At 39.7% G+C, this 21562-nt stretch overlaps 1 protein-coding gene across 2 annotated transcripts; it reads right to left on the bottom strand.

Annotated features, from left to right (window-relative positions):
* Positions 1-402: 402 nt before the first annotated feature.
* Positions 403-20494, bottom strand: cd99l2 (CD99 molecule-like 2). 2 transcript variants are annotated; one of them, XM_053416261.1, is made up of 10 exons: positions 20273-20494; positions 17329-17391; positions 16647-16688; positions 15910-16023; positions 11380-11460; positions 10904-10972; positions 10757-10810; positions 10527-10646; positions 10109-10174; positions 403-6014 (listed from the first exon to the last, which is right to left on the bottom strand). In XM_053416261.1, the coding sequence occupies exons 1-10, from the start codon at positions 20331-20333 to the stop codon at positions 5953-5955; spliced, it is 732 nt and encodes a 243-aa protein (XP_053272236.1). In that variant the 5' UTR covers positions 20334-20494; the 3' UTR covers positions 403-5952. The 2 variants fall into 2 exon arrangements, with proteins under 2 accessions (XP_053272236.1, XP_053272237.1); XM_053416262.1 differs by lacking the exon at positions 11380-11460.
* Between the last annotated feature and the right edge of the window lie 1068 nt (positions 20495-21562).

Genomic DNA, 21562 nt, shown 5'->3' with positions numbered 1-21562 from the left:
CACTCTCCTATCAGATCAGACCATCAACAGATTCACCTCTCTTCGACTCCATACTCACACAACAATATTTTAACATTAAAATTAAGATTAAAACAGCAAAACGCTTTAATATCACCATGTTAATGGTGTCCTAGATTGAATCTTTGAATTGAATCTGCGTTTGATGTCCATTATGGTGTGTATTTGTATATAGTTTACTGATCATTACTTCCACAATGCAGCTGAGTGAGTAATTTGTCCACATAAGGGTGAGAGTATTATTATCTGCCTATATGTATGGCACAGAGGCTTGTTTTTCTATTTGGCCTTGATATTTAGCTTTTATTGCTTCCATTTTGGAGACTCCACTACTCTGCAACAAAAGCTGTTGCCGGCACGGCGCATAAATAACAGACTCTGCTATTATCTTTTGAAATTGTTTATTTAATATTAGTAACACATACAACACCTGTAAGATATTGCCAGAAAATTCATAATTGAATAAGAAAGAAAGCAGAGCTCACATTACCTTGACATACAGAGATCAACACTTGTAAGCTACATGTTAAGGGTGTATACAGGATGCAGAGAAAAGCATGAATGATGATTATGTGCAGGAAAGCAGTGTACAGGATAAGTGAGTATGTGTTGTCGGTGACAAGCCACTAACTCAAAAAAAGCCAGCCCTCAAATACCAGACAAGTAAGTTTGAAAGTAAGTACTTTTTCACATTTGTTTTTGTTTTTCAAGTGTCAATCAGGCAAATAGACAAAACTTAATGGCAATGTTAAGGTGCTGAACTGTGGCTATACAGGACATGTTGACAGGCACTAAAGCATGGGAAATGCAGTGCAGGCACTTAAGTGTACCGCAGTGGATAGTCAGGGTGGCAGCAAGCATGTTTGACAGGTCATTGTCATGTGACTGCTCCCAAAAAACTAGAAGATCTCAGGCACATCTGTCATAATAAACACTACAGACATCATTCAAAGTTAAAACGCCAGAGAAACATTGAACAAACAAACTCACAGAAAAATCCAGGCTTATTATCAGTTAGTCTTCTTTAGTTTGTTCTGTTTAGGATTAAGGCTTGAAACTGTGAGAACAAAATGTGGTCCTGGATGAGTTTAATATCATGTAACAGTACAATCAGCAGTCTTTTTCTCACATCAATAAACCCATTATCTATACCTTCTATTACAAAAGCACACCATTATTAAAGATAAATTATTATTCAAGATGAGCAAATCAAACCTAAATCTCTGCATTTGTAGAACCAGATTATCTAGACGAGATTTAACTGGAACATTTTAGTTGGATAACATTAGTCTTGTGTCACATAAGTAACATAATAATTACTATACTAAAATTACAATAATAATACTTGGCCTATACTCATTTACAAGGTCCTTTCAGAAATCCTATAATCCAAAAAATTAACTTGCAATTTATTAAGCACAATGTACAATATTAATCAAATATTGAGTTCCATATAAAGTCTGAAATCAACTCTTAGTCAGATGAAGGTCTTTATCATGCTATACATCTCAAGATGGCTGCACTCTCATTTCTTTGATGTGCTGGTGCTGCTTTGAAGTAGGGCTGCACGATATTAGGAAAACATGTGATATGCAATAACTTTGTTGAATATCGCGATGACGATATGACTTGCGATAAATAAAGAAATGCTCTATGCTGACACTGACAAAAACCGTAGGGACCAAGGACAGCTCCAAAGCGAGCGGGAGAGGCAGCACAAGATTTGACGGAGCCGCCTCACATTTTTATATTTTCCTCTCCCGAAAATGATTTATTTTAGGGAAAAAACCTGTCAAATGATCTGAATATCTTTACATTTTTATGTAGGGTAGCTGGGCTCCATCTGATTGGCCCAATATATTGACATGCAGAGCGTAAATGCATGGCACATAGAACAACATTTATCGCAGGAGTACATTGGACTTCTTCATATTATTTTGCTAGACAAGACTGGAAACCACTTGCAAACAGCAGTTTAACAGGTCGCCACACTAGAACCTCAAACGGTATCAGCATCCAAAGTGCCATAGTGGGAGTTATTCAAACACTGTGTCGACACAAGCATTGGAAAGATAATTACACATTATTTGTAAGATACCAGGTGTACTGTCTATCAGATTTCGATGTTCTCTTCTGTGTCATATCCATCTAACTATCATTGTCAATGTTGCCCTTGAGACGAAAGGACATCTGCATTACATTCAGACTCGTGGTCAGATTAAATGTTTGTCCTTCATGATTATTTCAAGGCCTTGTTCTCACAAACAGATTCAAATACAACTCCAATACACAACAGAAAAGTCAATCTTAATCATCTTTGGTCAAATCTGTATTTTTTCTACAGCAGGTGAAGATATTTAATGCATTCAGTAAACAGTGGCTTTTTTTGTTTGTTTCTTTGTGTTTAGTTCAGCTCTCAGCAGCATGAGCTTGATACAGCACCCACACCTTTCCCCAGTACCCAATAGACAAAGGAGGGAAGCAATGGGTGTTGCTCATGTGCATGTTGGGGGGTGTTAGATGAATAGTGTGTCCTTGTGGGACTGAGCAGCTTATAAAACAGAGAGAATCACCATTTGAAATTACAGCTGCCAGGGCAGAGAGGTTATCCAGTAAGAGTCGTAGCAGAGAGTTTCATCCCTGAAAACAACAAACAAGGAAATTTCCCCTTGTTTGAACAAAAAAGTAACTTAACTTTGACTTTAGTATCTCAAGATGTTTTCCTCTGGGGTTACTCACACATCACTCTGTGCTATCTGTCAGAGAGCATGTTTAAGCACTTAAGATGTTTCAGCCCATATCTCTCAGGGTCTGGTTGCATAAACATCTTGTCAGACTCTTAGTTAGGTGTTCTACACAGGTAAAGTTGGCACACACTTGGCACATACAGTCTGAGATAAATGTTGGGCGGTGAACAGGCTTCCAGACTTAATCTGTCAGGTGCCTCATGGACATGGGCAGTTTTATTGACCCTAAAGAATATTCTGAGTGATCATATTTGGAGGCCAGCAACTGTTTTTTTTCAGGGTCACACAATATTGGTGAGTTTGAAGAAATCTACCCATCAATATTAGATGACGATAAAAGCTAGATAGGGATTATAAAATTTAAATGAAACAATTTTTCCTTATGGGAGCTGGATGTTTATTTTTAAAGGTGGTGGAAGAGCTGCTGATTGGCTCTGTTCAGTCACTACCAATGAACCATTCAAGTTTCAAGAGGTTTCACCAAAAATGACATAATTGTGGAGATTTACAAAATACACAAGACTGTAGATATCAGTGCAGGAACCACTTAAAAAGCCCAAGTTATAGGAAAATAAAGTGTTGGCAGTACACAACAAACACACTCACCAAGACGCGATTACAAAAAGTTAAGCCAAATTATTAGGAAAAGTAATTTGGGTACAAAGTGTAAAAAAAACTGGAAAAGCGTGTGAACACACACACACACACACACAAATACAAACACACACACACACACACACACACACACACACACCCACAAACACAAACACAAACACACACAAACACACACACACACACACACGCACAGGAATATAATCAAATGTGTCATCTCTTACATGATGCTATCAGTACAAACAAAGAACTACTCACAGTAAAATGTACAACCTTCATATTTGTTTCAACAATACCATTCAAGATCCTTATGCAAACTACTGATTCTTACTTCATCTAGGCAGCTAAAGCAAAGCTCTCTTTTTCTTATTCAAATTATCTTTTCCACTATTTGTAAAAGTGCAAATGGCTTCACACTCTTGTCTGCCTTCATTAGTCACTCAATCGTCACTCCTTTTACTCCCTGTCAGTCCTTCTCTGACTTCCTTTCACCATCACCTTTCTACTAATGTGGATCTTATTCCCATTAAGGACCTTTTAAACTTCAAAGCAAAATCGCTGTTTTCTAGTCAGATTATGTCATGTGAGGACCCTAATATGAGTCCATAATATATGCAAATGTTAGACTCTCTAAGCAGTGATTTTCCAATGGGACACAACCAATGGAAAATAAACTTTTGACGCCTCTTGTCTTCACATCTGTTTGGACAACACCTCTTATCAGCTATTCTGTCAAGAACCGAGGTTCCCAAACTTGTCAGTCCTCAACCCCCAACATTACAGACTCATAGACTTGTGACCCCATTATCCCTGGAGGTTGCTGAAGCATACAATTGATTTGAGATAGTTTGCAAATAATCAAGAACTTGCACATTTTGTCAACTTTGGCACTGTTCGTTGATACAATCAAAACTATACTGTGGCACAGTCATATCTACCTATTCTGGAGTTTGACCAGAATTGTGGCATAATTGATATTTTTAAGTTTCCAGAATCACATCAAAATGCTTAAAGTAAGCGCTTACAATATGAGTACTTATTATTAAAACGTGGTAATCTATTTTAGCCTTGACACACAATGGTTTCATGATATGCCGCTGTTCTGCAAGCATATCTCACACTGATGGAAATAACGGCCACCAGGGGATCAAGATGAATTCTATTCTGTACACGCTGAATCTCACCGCTTACACAATACAACATAGTATTGTGATGGGTCAGACTCCTTTCTAATTCAGAGGGAGGAAAAAACATGCTGTCCACTATTAAACTCAAACCACAGAACAACTGATTTAGCAAGCTAATTGTATCCTCCCAAGTGTTGATTTGACTCTTGTCAATTACCTGTCAACCAATCACTGTTCTTTTCAGAACTATTTTACCATTAGCACCTTGAAAAAATGAAACTTCTCCTTAGCTACCTACATCGTTGTTAAAGGCCAGTTGAAAAAGCGGCAGGCTATTTACAGTATAAAAGGTCGCAGGTTATGATTAGAAAGTATAGATGCATTTTTTTCCCACTCCAAAAAGATGCAACTCTGTACATTATAACATAAGCAGCGTGTAACAACTAATGATGTCACTGTCAGTCCACTTAACAGAGGTTCCCCGCGCTTACTTCAGGTCTATAAATATGTCCCTTGCCCACTACTGGACAAGGAGCTCATATTTAAGTCAACAAACAATCAAATGTTTAACTTCAGAAACCCTGATCATCTACTTAACAAATAGTATTATAATCACTGGTTATGACTTCATAATAACACAGTAAAGTGAACAAGTAATAAATCACATAAAATGTCACATTTTGTAGGAATAAGAAAAATTGGTGGGATAATTCATGATTATTACTGTGAAAATGTGTTCTTACATTATCTGCTAACTGGCCATTTATACATTTTATCACAATTTCCCAAATGATTCCATAATTAGTTGCCTCAAGGCTTGTAACAGAAATCTAGGGTCTACAGTTAAATGTTCTTCCTTAGAAAGGATAGTTCACCAAAAATGTATATGTATTGTATAAATGATGTCATTTAGAGTTGAATTTGAATGTCGGGCCTTACGGACACTTGAATGACACCACAGGAGCACTATTGAGGCATTTCTTTTTTTTTTTGTCTGTAGTTTTTTTTACATTTGAAGAATAGGTCGCCAGTTACTTCAATTGCATCAGATTTGCCCACAACACTGTTTACCCCTGAAACTCCAAACATTTTTCGTGATCTCAAACACCTCACCCATCCCTCCATCGACTTAGTAGATGAGTGAGTATACATCTTTCAGTGAACTATCCCTTTAACTGAGCACTGACAGGATTCTGAGATGTGTTATTCTACTTCGCATGGTTTCGATCAACATAAGTAAGATATATGATTTGTCACAAATAATCAGTTGTGTGTCAAAAGGACAAAAAAGCAAACCTGTTGGTGGTGTTGTTCGATGTGTTCAAATAGTCAGCAATAAATTACTATAAACACTCACATTTGGAAAGGTTCTGTTTGCGAGTGTGTGCATGGTTTGGGTGGGGGATTTTGTTGAGGGGGAATGTTTGTAGGTGACCTTGTGAATGTGTTTAGACAGCATTTTCTTCAGTGGGTGGCTCAGCATTGGACGGCTCAAGGAGAGTCTGTTGGACTGTAGAAACAAAACAAAATCTCTATCAGCCATTTCAAATAGATTAGACTGCACTTGCAGGTGGCATGACAAGTGAAGTCTATTTGTTTCATTTTGTTTATTTATTAGACCAAAACAATTAAGAACCAGCCTATTTTTCTGCATCCTTTGGCAAGATGTTTTGAAACAAGTAAGTAACAGGTTGGGAAATACAGATAGGACACCAAAGCAATAAAACCAACAGGCACAAGGAGAATAAAAAAAATGTATATATATAAATCATAAATCACTAATAGAACATTAATGCAACATACAATCCATTATTGCATTGAGCCATCTAGAGCAGGACTGGATTTCACTGATTCACATCAGTGGAAATTAAGAAATTGTGTACTGGATACAAATTAGGATAAATTCAGGATGAATGAGGATGTAGACATCAGTAAAATCCATGAATTTATATATAATTATTAGATGTGATGTGTATATTTTTTTAGGAATGTGAGCAATTTGACCAAAGTGTAGCTGGAGACAAAGAAAATGAAAAAAGGACTGGTTCAAGACAAAGACCAGCAACCTTTTTGATTCTGAAATCGATGCGATTGTGGAGGTGAAGAAAGACAGACTGGTTGGTGGTCATAGTAGTGATATCTAGGGTTGCAAAATTCCGGGAATATTCAAAGTTGGGGACTTTCCATGGGAATTAACGGGAATATACAGGAATAAACAGGAATTAACGGGAATAAACTGGAAATTGTTCGGGTAATTTATACTAACTGTATTTACCTTGTCATATACAGACATAAATATAAACATTTTGTTTTGTCATAGGCTGATTTGAGCCCTGAGGAAACTTTGGGCACTTGACTATATGCTTCTGCATATTTGTGTTATTCTTAACATAGGTCTTTGCACAGTATTTGCAAATGTACACAGCCTTTCCTTCTACATTGGCTGGGGTGAAATGTGCACGTGGCATTGTTCTGTAGAATACGATGAGAAAAAAGCTTGTAAAAAAACACTTATGCAATGCCAGAGATATAAATAGTTGGCCAATTGGAATCGTCTTTAAAAATATTTTACAATTGATGGATAAATTAATAGAAATAGGCTTGATGGACAGATGAACAATTCTCAATCAGCATGCTAATATATTTTCCCCAGTAATATCATCGAAACTTACCTGACTAGTCCTGCACACTACAGCAGGCCTCAATAGCCCTGCTGTAGTGTGCAGGATGCTGGGAATTATCGGCGCATGTGATGGAAAAATGCACAGTGGAGGGTTGAAATTCAACGTGCAGCGTGTACTGCATGCCATACATCTTTAAAATAGAGTTTTGATTGATGTTTTTATTGCTCAGCGTTTAATTTGTGTATTTGTGTATTTTTTTTAATTCCCCAAATTCCCGAGTTCCACAGTGTAACATGGTAAAGATGCAATTAATGCAGTGAGTGAGTGTGGTTACATTTTTTTTTTAATCCCATCACAAACAGTGATTTGAAAAGGTTTGTTTGTGAATCAATTTTTTTAGAGGACACAAGACAGTAGAAATGAGATCCCCATTGCCTGAGGCCATCATCATATTTTTGATCTATCAGATTCTTGTTGGTGCAATGAGATCACATATAACAAATATGTTTATAAAACAATGAGCTTAATAGCTTAATTCCACAAATTAAATGTGGAAAACATGTAGTACAAATTCTCAAGTAAAAATATGAATAACACATGAGTATTTGGTATTTTACTTTCTTTGAGCACAAAAATCAGTGAACTTTGGTACAAAATGAAATAAACCATCGTATGGAAACTATTTGGTCACTGCCATAAGAGTTTCAAAGTTCTTTGTAAGTCCCACCTCATTTTCTCTACAGATAAACAATATATTCATGACCCCATCACTACCCTGGGAGCATGTTAGGAAGGGATCAATAGGGCCAGACATCCTCTAGTGGGACTAAGCATATTTGAGTGGTGTGAAAGATTCTGGGGACGCAGTGGTGAATGTTATGCATCGTGGTACATCGTCCAGCTTGCCCGTTTTGCAGTGGGTGAGTGAGGGTGTGGGGAGGCATATCCTTGGATGGTTTAACACAGTGATTTTCAACCAGTGTGCCGTGGGAAATTATCTAATATCACCTAATTAACAATTGTCGAGTGTCAGTACCAGGGGTGCCAAATACGTCGATTGCGATCTACCGGTCGATCGCAAAGGCAGTGTGGGTCGATCGCACGACTGGACAAGAGGCAGTTAGGAGGACGCTCCAGCACACGTACCCCCTCTTTTTATTTTTTCCGCTGCCGCCACGCACATAGCTCAGCATCAGTTGCTGGAAAGGACATGACTTTACAGGAGCAAGAGGAACTCATTGAACTGAAACAAGATCGTGGTTTAAAGCTAAACTTTGCTGATCTTCCTTTGGACAGTTTTTAGTTATCAGCTGCCAAGGAGTTCCCCAATCTGGCCAACAAAGCTATTTGGACATTGCTCCTGTTTTCCACAACATATGTGTGAGCTGAGCTTTTCAAGCTTGACTGCGATAAAAAATAAAAACAGAGAGACACTGAGAGCTGTTGAGAAAGAGCTTTGTGTGTGTCTGTCTTCCATTCCTGCAAGGATATCAGTTTTGTGTTCATCTAAACAGGCCCAGGTTTCACACTGAGTGAGTGTAAATACATTTAGAAACTATATTACTAACTATATGTATTATATGTACTGTGTTAGGCCATAGAGTGTCAATTTGTGTCATTTTGGTTGGTGGTGTGCCCCAGGATTTTGTAAATGAAAAAAATGTGCCACGGCTCAAAAAAGGTTGAAAATCACTGGTTTAACAGACCTCCATGTCATAGCCAAAGTTAACCTGACTCCTGTTAGGTACTGGAAAGACATCCTCGCAGCGAATGTCAGACCTTACGCTGGTGCAGGACAACGCCCGGACTCATGTGGCCTGAGTGTGTAATCAATCAATCAATCAATCAAATTTTATTTGTATAGCCCATATTCACAAATTACAATTCGTCTCATAGGGCTTTAACAGGGTGTGACATCCTCTGTCCTTAACCCTCAGCAAGAGTAAGGAAAAACTACTAAAAACCCTTTTAACAGGTAAAAATACATAGAAACCTCAGAGAGAGCCACATGTGAGGGATCCCTCTCCCAGGACGGACAGAAGTGCAATAGATGTAAGCAGTTCTTGGATGACAAAGACGTTGATGCCATTGAGTAAACCTAGCTTTCCCTTGACATACATCCGATTGAGCACCAATGGGACGTTATGTATCACCACAGACTTTCCAGGAGCTCATTGATGCCCTGATGCTGGCCTGGAAGGATATCCCCCAGGTCACCATCCACAGACTCATCAGGAGCATACCCCGACATTGTCGGGATTACATACAGGCACGCAGGGGCCATAAACACTACTGAGTCAAATCATGAGTTGTCGTGATGAAATTCACACAAGTTGGATCAGCCTGTGATTAAATGTTTTACTTCAGCCCTTAATGGGTTGATGATTTTGGTTTCCATTCACCGTTTTTACGTCATTTTGTTCTCAACAAATTTTGCAATGTACATCAGCAAAGATTTTCAACTTGAATAATTTGTTCATCAAGATCTGATGTGTATTCTTGTTCCCCTAATTTTAGTTTTTGTGTATAATATATAATTTACATTTTGTTTGTTAAGTTAGTTTGTTGTTGTTAGTGTGTTCTAGAACATGACAGACCAAAGTCTTCTGCTTTTTCATCACCCATGCAGTGGTCTATCAGACCTGAGAGCAGCACTGAGCACTGACTCCACACAATGTTGATTTACAGCTCAGTCTAACAGCTCTGTTATCCTGCTTCTCTCTATTCCTATTTTCAGACATAGACTCAAAAACAATGTTTAGTCTTTAAGAGACCACCATACCACAGAGTAACACAACACTGTAACATAACATTGTCAACTTGGCCTGTGTTTCTCCCTCTGACACTGGAGATATCAAGTGATGGCAGCTCCACCATTAAAGAAAAATGTGTTCTGTATCATCCATTAACACATGTTTTTTATTCAGGGCCATTACAGTCATAGGCTGTACAGTGTGTGCATGTTTGTGTGTGTATTTACCTTGTGGTTCTGTAGCCACCACAGCCTCAGGGTTCTCTGCCTTCACCATGTCAGTGTTCAGGCTCTCTGTTAGAAGAAAGCTGCACATATCAGCATATAGTGTGCTCTGCAATACTGTGCTAACGATATGAATTGCAATAAATAGCTGTCCCTTGGTATGGATGCAGAGACCACGGACAGGCCGCAGTGCCCTCAACTTGGGGGCTGACACCAGAGAGCCATGCACAAGTCCACTAAGTCCACTTACAGTTTTAATTTGGGGTCTTACAGACATGTTTGGACAGTGAATAGTTTTAATTATTTTTTACAGTTTTATTGCAAATTACCATTTGAGCTGTAGGTGTAAAAGCAATGTAGTCACACACTGGTGACAACAATGTCCTCAAAGAGTGTTATGAACTGTAATGTAATGCCTTACGTTGCACACTGAAACACAGCTTCTTCTTCTGATAGGAGATGTAACTGCTTATTGCACCCACCAGTGCCATGGCAACTGCACTGACAATCCCTGCAATAGTGCCCACCTCAGCTGTGGTCTCTGGAAACACAAACACACAAACACACGCACACACACACACACACACAAACAGTTGTACAGTAAGCTCAGACAGTCACACATTCATAAATGATCAGACAGAGAAAACCAACCATGATTGTCATCATGCTGGTTAATCAGATCACCGCCACCTCCTGAGAATCCACCTGTGGAAACAGTAAGAGTAAATGTTCACATCTGTTAAAACTATTAAGTGTTGTTCTCTTCTGTAACACCAGGAGTTAAAGTCCACACTTTACCTTTGCCTTTGTCAGGCTTGTACGTGTCATCTTTACTCACATCACTCAGATCACTGTCAGAAAATATATCTGAGAGAGGAAATATAATACATAATCTTAATCATACATAATGAAATCACTGTGGTGTCACTTCTTGTTGAGTCTAAGAAAGTGAAGCTGCTCTCTGTGTTTTCAGTTCATAGTGCTGTGTGGGGCTTCCATAATTGTTTTATGTAGCAAATGAATTGGATAGACATCACGTGTCTATTCATATACTGACCTGTTACTACATCCGGTTTCCTGTATGGTCACTGCACCTACACATAATAAGCCGGTGGCTCCACTAAGGACACACGTAAACCCATAAAGCTGTCTTAAAACTGCAAAAAATATCTTTGAATAATTGCTGGAGTTGGAGAAGTTGAACAGAGGCTTGGGTGGCATTTAAGAAATCCAGAACAAGAATTAGGCAAAAGAAAAAAAATATTCCTACCCACCTCCCTGCCCCTTGTTTTTCTCCTTGCCACCAATGTCATTGTTGGGGTTCAAGGCATCAGCCAGGTCTAGGTCATCATTAGCTGTGAAGATCAGTCAAAGTTCAATGTAATTGTAAAATAAAGGCACAATCAGGATATTAACACTACATTAAAGGCCGATACATACTACTCCGTTTATAGGAAAGGGACAGATAGGACCGCCCTCTTCGCCGTGGAACGCCCTCTCCGGGCACCCCACGGAGAGCTCTTGGTGCACCTCTGATTTTTCTAATAAAGGCCGATGTATGCTTCTCCGAGTCCATTACGGACGGACGGACGGACGGATCGGACGGATCGGACGGACACTTTTGGATTTATTGTTCTCCGGTGCTGAAAACAATTGGCCGCAGTAGGTGGGGCAACGGAAGACGAGCTTAGAGAAGCCTATCTCATGAGTTCTCAGAAGAAGTCCACGTTCATTATTTACCTGCCCCCGGCTTTTCACACACACAGTGTACGATGGTAACTAAATAAAATAAAGTGACACCCAGCGGTTCCCCGGTCTTGTTTCTGAACTGCGTTGCTAATTCCACTACTTGATGCTACACGGAGGCAGCTAGCTGTATGTGACCGTACACACATGCCGTCAGGGCTCTAACCAGCCACCGTCAGCCGGAAAACTCCGCTGGCTTAACACACTTGTCATATTAATCGTAGAATCATAGTTGTGTTTGGGTTTATTGTGATATAGGAAATGAAGCAGGAAGTTTGAGGTCCGGAAATGATGTAGTTCCGAAATGCTGTCGTTAGCGGATCAGTTACAGCCAATGGCTATCCGTAGCCATGCCGACGTGTAGTTAGAAAAATCTGAGCTGCAAGAGCAGCTCTCCGTGGAGCCCGGAGAGGAGGTTCCACGGCAAAGAAGGCGGTCCTATCTGTCCGTGTCCGTCAAAACGGAGAAGCATATATTGGCCTTAACTACATGTCGGCATGTCGGAGAGCCTAGGGATAGCCCTTGGCTGTGATTGGTCCGCTAACAACAGCATTTCGGAACAAGATCATTTCAGGAACTCAAACTTCCTGTTTCATTCCCTATATCACAATAAACCCAAACACAACTACGATTCTATGATTAATGTGACAAGTGTGTTAAGCCGGCGGAGTTGTCCGGCTGACGGTGGCTGGTTAGAGCCCTGACGGCATGTGTGTACGGTCGGTCACATACGGTTATAACAAACTTTCATAATGGTGCTAGCGTGCTAGCCACCATGCTAACTGCGGTGGTAACAGCGCAAAAACCCGCTGTCACGACTTTAATTCCACGGCTATCATGACACTGTTTCTCAAACACTGTCAGGCTAGAAGCAAACACTTGGTAGTAGTTAGTATCAGGAGTCCCTGCTGACTGTGTGTGGAAGCTAAGGGGTGAAGCTAGCGGCTTCCGTGTAGCTTCAAGCAGTGGAATTAGCAACGCACTTCAGAAACAAGACCGAGGAACCGCTACTCTAAAACGTATCCATCTATCTATCTACAGTGCCTTGCATAAGTATTCACCCCCTTTGGACTTTTCTACATTTTGTCATGGTATAACCACAGATTAAAATTTATTTCATCGTGAGTTTATGTAATGGACCAACACAAAATAGTGCATCATTTGGAAGTGGGGGGAAATATTACATGGATTTCACAATTATTTACAAATAAAAATCTGAAAAGTGTTGAGTGCATATGTATTCACCCCCTTTACTGTGAAACCCCTAACAAAGATCTGGTGCGACCAATTGCATTCACAAGTCACATTTGCAAGTCACATAATTAGTAAATAGGGTCCACCTGTCTGCAATTTAATCTCAGTATAAATACACCTGTTCTGTGACGGACTCAGAGTTTGTTGGAGATCATTACTGAACAAACAGCATCATGAAGACCAAGGAGCTCACCAAACAGGTCAGGGATAAAGTTGTGGAGAAATATGAAGCAGGGTTAGGTTATAAAAAAATATCCAGAGCTTTCAACATCTCTCTGAGCACCATAAAATCCATCATAAGAAAATGGAAAGAATATGGCACAACCGCAAACCTACCAAGAGGAGGCCGTCCACCCAAACTGAAGAGTCGGACAAGGAGAAAATGAATCAGAGAAGCAACCAGGAGGCCCATGGTTACTCTGGAGGAGTTGCAGAGATCCACAGCTGAGGTGGGAGAATCTGTCCACAGGACAACTATTAGTCGTCTACTCCACAAATCTGGCCTTTATGGAAGAGTGGCAAGAAGAAAGCCATTGTTGAAAGGGATCCATAAAAAATCCCGTTTGGAGTTTGCCAGAAGCCATGTGGGAGACACAGCAAACATGTGGAAGAAGGTGCTCTGGTCAGATGAGACCAAAATTGAACTTTTTGGCCTCAATGCAAAACGCTATGTGTGGCGAAAACCCAACACTGCCCATCACCCTGAGCACACCATCCCAACAGTGAAACATGGTGGTGGTAGCATCATGCTGTGGGGATGCTTCTCTTCAGCAGGTACAGGGAAACTGGTCAGAATAGAGGGAAAGATGGATGGAGCCAAATACAGGGAAATCCTTGAAGAAAATCTGATGCAGTCTGCAAAAGACTTGAGACTGGGGCGGAGGTTCATCTTCCAGCAGGACAATGACCCTAAACATACAGCCAGAGCTACAAAGGAATGGTTTGGATTAAAGAATGTTAATGTCTTAAAATGGCCCAGTCAAAGCCCAGACCTCAATCCAATAGAGAATCTATGGCAAGACTTGAAGATTGCGGTTCACAGACGGTCTCCATCCAATCTGACTGAGCTTCATCTTTTTTGCCAAGAAGAATGGACAAACCTTTCCATCTCTAGATGTGCAAAGCTGGTAGAGACATACCCCAAAAGACTTGCAGCTGTAATTGCAGCGAAAGGGGGTTCTACCAAGTATTGACACAGGGGGGTGAATACTTATGCACCCAACAGATGTCAACCTTTTTGTTCTCATTATTGTTTGTGTCACAATAAAATGTATTTTGCACCTCCAAAGTACTATGCATGTTTTGTTGATCAAACGGGAAAAAGTTTATTTAAGTCTATTTGAATTCCAGTTAGTAACAGTACATAATGGGAAAAAGTCCAAGGGGGGTGAATACTTATGCAAGGCACTGTATCTATAAGCATTTTGACCCGCTGGGTGTCACTTTATTGTATTTAGTTGCCATCGTACACCTTGTGTGAGGAAAGCCGGGAGGAGGTAAATAAAAAAAACGTTGAGGTAGGCTTCTTGCACTTTTATCACTTTTATCACTAAGTTTACACTTTAGAGAACCTTATGCTGCTGTACTTAAAATCTGTATGTTTACTTAGTATTAGGAAATGTCTTGTGTTATCTGTTGTGCCTGTGTACTTTATATGTTTCACTGTGGGAGAGTGGGAAACGTACTATCGATTCCTTGTATGTCTTGAACATGTGAAGAAATTGACAATAAAGCTACTTTATCTTTATATCTTTATCTAAGCTCGTCTTCCGATGCGTCACCTACTGTTCTGGTGCCGAATTGTTTTCAGCACTGAAGAACTATAAATGAAAAAGTGTTCGTCCGATCCGTCTGTAACGGATTCGGGGTAGCATATATAGGCCTTTAGACCTCATCTTGAGTGGTCGCATCCTAAGCGGTCTGTGTTTGAAAGCATAATAAGAGACAAATTAAACCATAAACCCTCACATCTCTGGCCTCCATGTTTATTACCAACTTCTTCGCCTTGTTTACTATCATACACAGCGTAATGTGTGTCAACTCTTGTTGTTCTTCTGTGCATACGAGTCACGTTATCACCATGACCAGTTCATATTCTGAGTCTGATGCTGGCCAAGATAAGATAATGTGAACCGCTATATAAAACAATCGGATCTGGAAAAATATCTGAATTGAGCACTAAGGCTTGAAATGTGACATTGTGTGTCAAAAAAATGTAAACATGTAAATATATTCCTATCTATTCACCACAGTGTCAGTTACTAAAGTTATCCATGCTATGATCTTAAGCTGCATCTTAAAATTAACATAGTAACTAACTTGCAAGGTGTATTATATTTCTATTCAATTAAATTGTATTTGTGTAGAGCCAAATCTCAACATAGACTATTTAAAGGCACTATTCATAGTAAGATGCAGACCTTACAATGTCATACAGTTCCCACAGCAGGCAACCATTAGCGACTGCGAGGACAGAAACTCCCCTGTAACGGGGAGAAACCTCCAGCACCACCAGACTCAATGCGGGTGGCCATCTGCCTCAACCGGGTGGGGTGAGTGGAAAAAAATGGGGAAGAGAGGTGGATGGAAAAGAGGTGAGCGATTGGGGGGGCTGGAACAGTTGTGTAACCATCCAATTCAGCCATCATCAGGCCACATGCACACTATGCGTTTTTTGGTATGAAAATGCATCAACTCTGTATTGGATACGCATGGTGTCATCACTATTTCTCAAGCAGTTCCTGATGCACATGCCTTCATACATACACCGGCACGTGCATGGGCAGGGGAGGGTTCCCTCTCACCTGGCTTGGGTTTATGCTTGACTGGGGCCTTGGTACTTGCAGAACCCTTAGGTATAACCCTGGGTGGGGCTTTGGTGGTGCCACTGACTTTGAAAAAATCCTCCAAATCCAACTCTGCAGAGAACAATGACACCAGAGAATAATGATAAAATATTAATTAGTATGTCATAATTATGATATAGTATCTCATTATTATGACTTAGTATCTCATTATTATGACTTAGTATCTCATAATTATGACTTAGCATCTCATTATTAAGAGATAGTATCTCATAATTATGAGATAGTATCTCATTGTTATGACTTAGTATCTCATTATTATGACTTAGTATCTCATTATTATGACTTAGCATCTCATTATTATGACTTAGTATCTCATAATTATGACTCAGCATCTCATTATTAAGAGATAGTATCTCATAATTATGAGATAGTATCTCATTGTTATGACTTAGTATCTCATTATTATGACTTAGTATCTCATTATTACGACTTAGCATTTCATTATTATGAGATAATATCTCATTATTATGAGATACTAAGTCATAATTATGAGATACTATCTCATAATAATGAGATACTAAGTCATAATTATGAGATACAAAAAAAAATTCTTCATCAATGTGGCAGAAATGGGCTTCCATATATATTCTACTATATCATAATGTTAATTGTTATAGAATTATTGTAAAACATACATTTACATGGCACTGTGTCAGTTGCTGCATGGTGCTTACCTCCTCCTGCAGGTATAGCTGGTTTTGGTGCAGGAGTCGTTGCTGTAGTGAAAGTTAGAAATTAATTATATCTTAAAGAGAATTGTTTTATCTAGTGTCATTCATACGTGAAAATTAGGATTTTCTCCATTGGTTTCCATTATTTCCATATTATCTAAAAAACTACCAGTAACATAATGATTAAGTAACTCTGATACAAATGAACATAGACTAGATGTTACAGATTTATTGTTTTATCGTGTCACTGAGTCAATCTCTCTTCATTTGTGTAAAACAAAGTAAATGTTCAGTTTTTATTTTCAATACCACAGTTCATTATAAGTTAACAGTCAGGTTGACAAACTCATTAAATGATTAAGTTCACTGTTTAAGCAACAGTAGCATCAAAATGAACCAGAGGCTCCAAATGTGTGCTTTTACATCAATTGTTCTTTCTAAAACTCATTTAATTTTCTTTGTGAATTGAGAGGATACAGAATGTTAGGAAACCAAACTACCAATCAAATATACTCCTGAGAGCTCCTTCATAAAAAGTTAAATCACCTGGTGTGTGTGCAGGGTGTTTTTTTCTAACTACACTGAGCTCACTTTGTTAGAGAAAAGTAACGAGGCGAACCTAAGAAGGTCATGAGAAACAAAAAAGGATAATGTGAACAAGAAAGTGGTGTTCCATTGTACTTACATGATTTACTGTCACTGTTAACATCCAGAGCATCATTCAGATCAAAAGAACCCTGAGAGAGTACTAAGGACCAGAGAGGACAGAAGAGGACAAAGGAGGCAGATATGCTGAGGCTAACATATAAAACATATTTTTCATAAGTTCTTGGTGTGAGAATCTAGCATGACAAGCATTCTGTAACATAAATACACATACGACATTCATAACAAACAAAACGGTTAAAGAACGTATAAGAAGAGAAGACTGCACATACGTGAGTGCTAGAATAAAAGCAATGTGCCTGCAACATCCTTTGCTTTTAACTGTGACAGAGCTGTAACTCACTGGAAGTCAGACAACAGTGTGATTGTATTGTTTTAAAAAAGACACAGAGTGTGCATGTATTTGTATTTATGAGAACTATTTTGAGCAGGTCAGGCCGATAAGAAGCTGTGGAACGTCTCACTCGGACATTTGTGTTCACATTTGCACCTCCTCCAGTGCCGAATTGTCCTTGGGTCGCTAAGTGCTATGTAATGTGTTGCTTCCTCCAGAGAATATACAGAGGATCTGCGGCTTCCAGTCTGAAAGCAGCTCAATAGTGTAAAGAGGAGCAACAACTTATGTCTATTGTTTTAATAAATTATGATATTAGGGATATGTTATTAGTCTAATCTGAATTAGGTCTCGAATCACATGGTCTTGCTCTCTCTCTCTTTATCTAACATTTAATCTCTATTTCACTCTCACTCACAAATACATATTCTCACACCCAGATGCCCTCACAGGTACAGAAATTTGGCACCGATTGATTTAACATGAATCTGTAACTGCTGGTATCGACGTAATTCGTTTGGTACTCTTAAAAGTAGTGGGGTTGATGAGCAGAATCTTGAAGTTTATCCCATATTTTAAGATCCTCATAGAGGACTGGGGTGATTTGATCAGTTGGGCGGTTACCACCAGGCTGAGAAAGTTTCATCCCCCAGGCCATATAACTTTTAAACTCCTCCAATCTGATATTCTATTCTATATTTATTTGTATTCTTATTTTTTGCGAACTGCTATATGTGATATACGTCCATATGGGTGACTTGTTGAAAACATTGAAAACATGAAAGTGCCACTGTGTATGACAGTGTAAACACAACATGGGATTTAGGACACTTATGCACTGAACATTTTTAAAGAGTTTTTAAAGCCTCTATGCAAGGGGTTTGTAAGTGGTTTTGAAATGGTCTCATTTTAATATTGGTGCCTCTTTATGACCTACAACAGCAAATGAGACAATCAGGAAGAAATAAGGTGTTCATACTGTTATGGCAATATTACGTCGTCGTCAGGAATAAAGAGTGAATCAAACAAACAGTTTATCTGTCTTTATTACGAAGCTTCGGACACAAGTCAAACGGACAGCAAGGAGGGGGGCAAGCTACATGCTAAGCTCTTTTAAGGTACAGACAAGCATAGTCAACCACTTACGTCAGGGCCGGCCCTTGCAATGTTTCAGCGCGCACACACACACACACACACACACACACACACACACACACACACACACACACACACACACACACACACACACACACACACACACAATTCAAGTCGACGAAAATAAACATTAATGATGTGCAATTCTCGTGCGAGCAGCCGCCTGTCTGTTCACACAGGAAGCACATTTCTCCGCCTGTTCGGGGCGAAAATGATTATTGTCCTCAGTGACTGAGCTACACATCCTATAGCCGCCCCCCACAATAGATTGTGTGCTTTTGTGTCTGTTTAGACACAACTGACAAATGTGTGGAATAGGTACATTATTCAAGATGGGGAGATTTCATAATGTGGGGATTGAAACTCCAGGAGAACAGCGGGGAAATTGAAATTATGGGATGCATATTTATTCAAATATAAAATAGAACCCATTACTTATATCGTAAAAAATAGAACAGACCCTAAAACCATTGCTGTACATCGCGAGCCGGCCGCGGAGTTTCATGGCGCTTCGCTGCCGGTGCGAACAGCCCAATTGATTAACATGGGTGCGGAAAGGAGGCACACAGCTTTTCGAGGCTCTTTGCGCCGCGTCTGCCTCCGTTGTGTCCCCTGGGTTCGAGAACGATGGTGTGACGTTACTGCATTGGTTAACGTATGTGTCACGTCATCATAAATCATCCTCTTTGTGGCGCGGTCTCGGCACTTTGCGCCCTATTCAACTCCACATGTCGCCGATGCCAAGAGCCGCCCCTGACTTAAGTTAATGAAAAAGCAGTAGTTTGGAAAAGTCTGTTTGCCTACAAGCTCATCCATTACCCTGAATTTATAAACGTTTTCCACATATCTAATTCTAGTCATGTACTTATAAAATAATTAAGCAAAAAATAGATGGAATAATCAGAATACAGTAAAATGTCAGATGGACGTTGATGTAAGGGGTACATCACAATGATCTTTAATCTGCGTTATTTCATTCTTTTTTTAATTACTTACATCTAAGTGAGTAAATTCTTAAATTCATCACCAATGAGAGGCGTTGACAGACAGACACAACGGTCACTGGGTGGTGCCACATCAGTATGGTCTCTAATAACTGTCATATTTAAATAACTTTACCCCTGAAACTAACACATAACTAATATTATATTATAATACAACTATAATAATAATAATAATATATAGAATAATTAATTTAACAATCGGCAATCACTCTAACAGGGTGTCTGACAACAGGTTCAAATAGAACTGCAATATCTGAATATATAAAAAGGCTAATAACAATACGATGGATAACAGGTCCGTGAAGAGATCCTCATTCAGAATGACTTCGTAATGAATCACGAGTAGTGTATATTTCAGTAACATGTGTCTCCAGGCCGATGGACCGCTACCCGGCCTTGAATCAAAGTGTGGCACAAAAGGAGCGCAGAGCATGTGGGTGAGCTACTGTGAGACTGAGACAGAGCCTTACCTTCCGTTGGCAGCAGCAGCGCCAGCAGCAAGCCCACATTCCACAGAAAGCTGGTAGTCATGTCTACAGTGACCCCGAACAAACCCACCCAGCGGATCTTGATAGCACAGCGTTTAGACAGCTACTCCGTTACCGTGGGCTACTTGCAGTTTAACGAGAGCCGCATTAAAGGCGTTGCCTTTGGCTCTGTGACACTCCCAAACTGAGCAGCTTCTTCATTGTTCCGCAGACTGGACGCAGCGACGGACGTGGCTGCCCCCCTGAGGTTGGACCTTGCCATTGTACAAATCTGTGTAGATCGCTACTTGCCAGTGGCAATGACATTTTATAATCCTTGATTTAGTTTTAAACAAAAATAAAACTCGGACAGACAGTCGTTTGCTCGATAATGTTGAAATGAAAAATGATGCTTTCAAATTCCACAGCCTGGTTTCAATGACCTGTACCAAACTAAAACAATATCGATACATGCATAACCTTTACATTCCTGAAGAGGTAATGTAATAACAATTGTTGTTACTGGTGTTATGGACAGGCTTATTGACCACAATGTCGTCACTATGGGGACACGCTACAGAGAAGTTAGAATTTTTTTGGCTTCTCCCTCCAACACAATTTTTTTATTTTTTAAATGTATTTGTCTCTCTTCTAACTTCAACTTCTCTATTCATCACAGCACTCTCTGCATGAAAAACAGATGTCCTTATATGGAGAAATATAGGCATTGCAGTATGCTCATTACAGATAGCGACAAGTACAGCACTGTGGGTGAGGAGTAGAGCGGTCGTCCTCCAACCTGAAAGTCAGCGGTTCGATCCCCAGTCTGACCCGTCTTATAAGGGCGGCTGTGGCTGAGGGGTAGAGTGGTCGTCCTCCAACCTGAAGGTCGGCGGTTCGATCCCCAGTCTGACCAATCTGCATGCCGAAGTGTCCTTGGGCAAGATGCTGAACCCTGAATCGCCCCCCATAGAATAACAAAGTGCTGGGATAGATGCACTGCATGAATGTGTGTGTGAAAGGGTGAATGTAAAACTGTACTGTAAAGCGCTTTGAGTGGTCATCATCAGACTAGAAAACCGCTAATACATAAATACAAATCCATTAAATCCATCCATAACTACAATACCATAATGACCTTTTACATACACAAAAAGCTCTTTTTGTGTATGGATTGTTACATGTTTTTCATAAACTTAAGTTATAATCACCATGGGTATAACTGCCAGCTGTTTGTCAGACCTCAAACCTTTTTGACAGTTTTAGTAAAACTCTCTCTTATCAATATAAAAG

Source organism: Pleuronectes platessa, chromosome 23 (genome assembly GCF_947347685.1).
Source record: "Pleuronectes platessa chromosome 23, fPlePla1.1, whole genome shotgun sequence".
NCBI classification, from domain to species: domain Eukaryota; kingdom Metazoa; phylum Chordata; class Actinopteri; order Pleuronectiformes; family Pleuronectidae; genus Pleuronectes; species Pleuronectes platessa.
The sequence above is the reverse complement of the archived record's forward strand: the minus strand, read 5'-3'. Positions and strand labels throughout refer to the sequence as shown.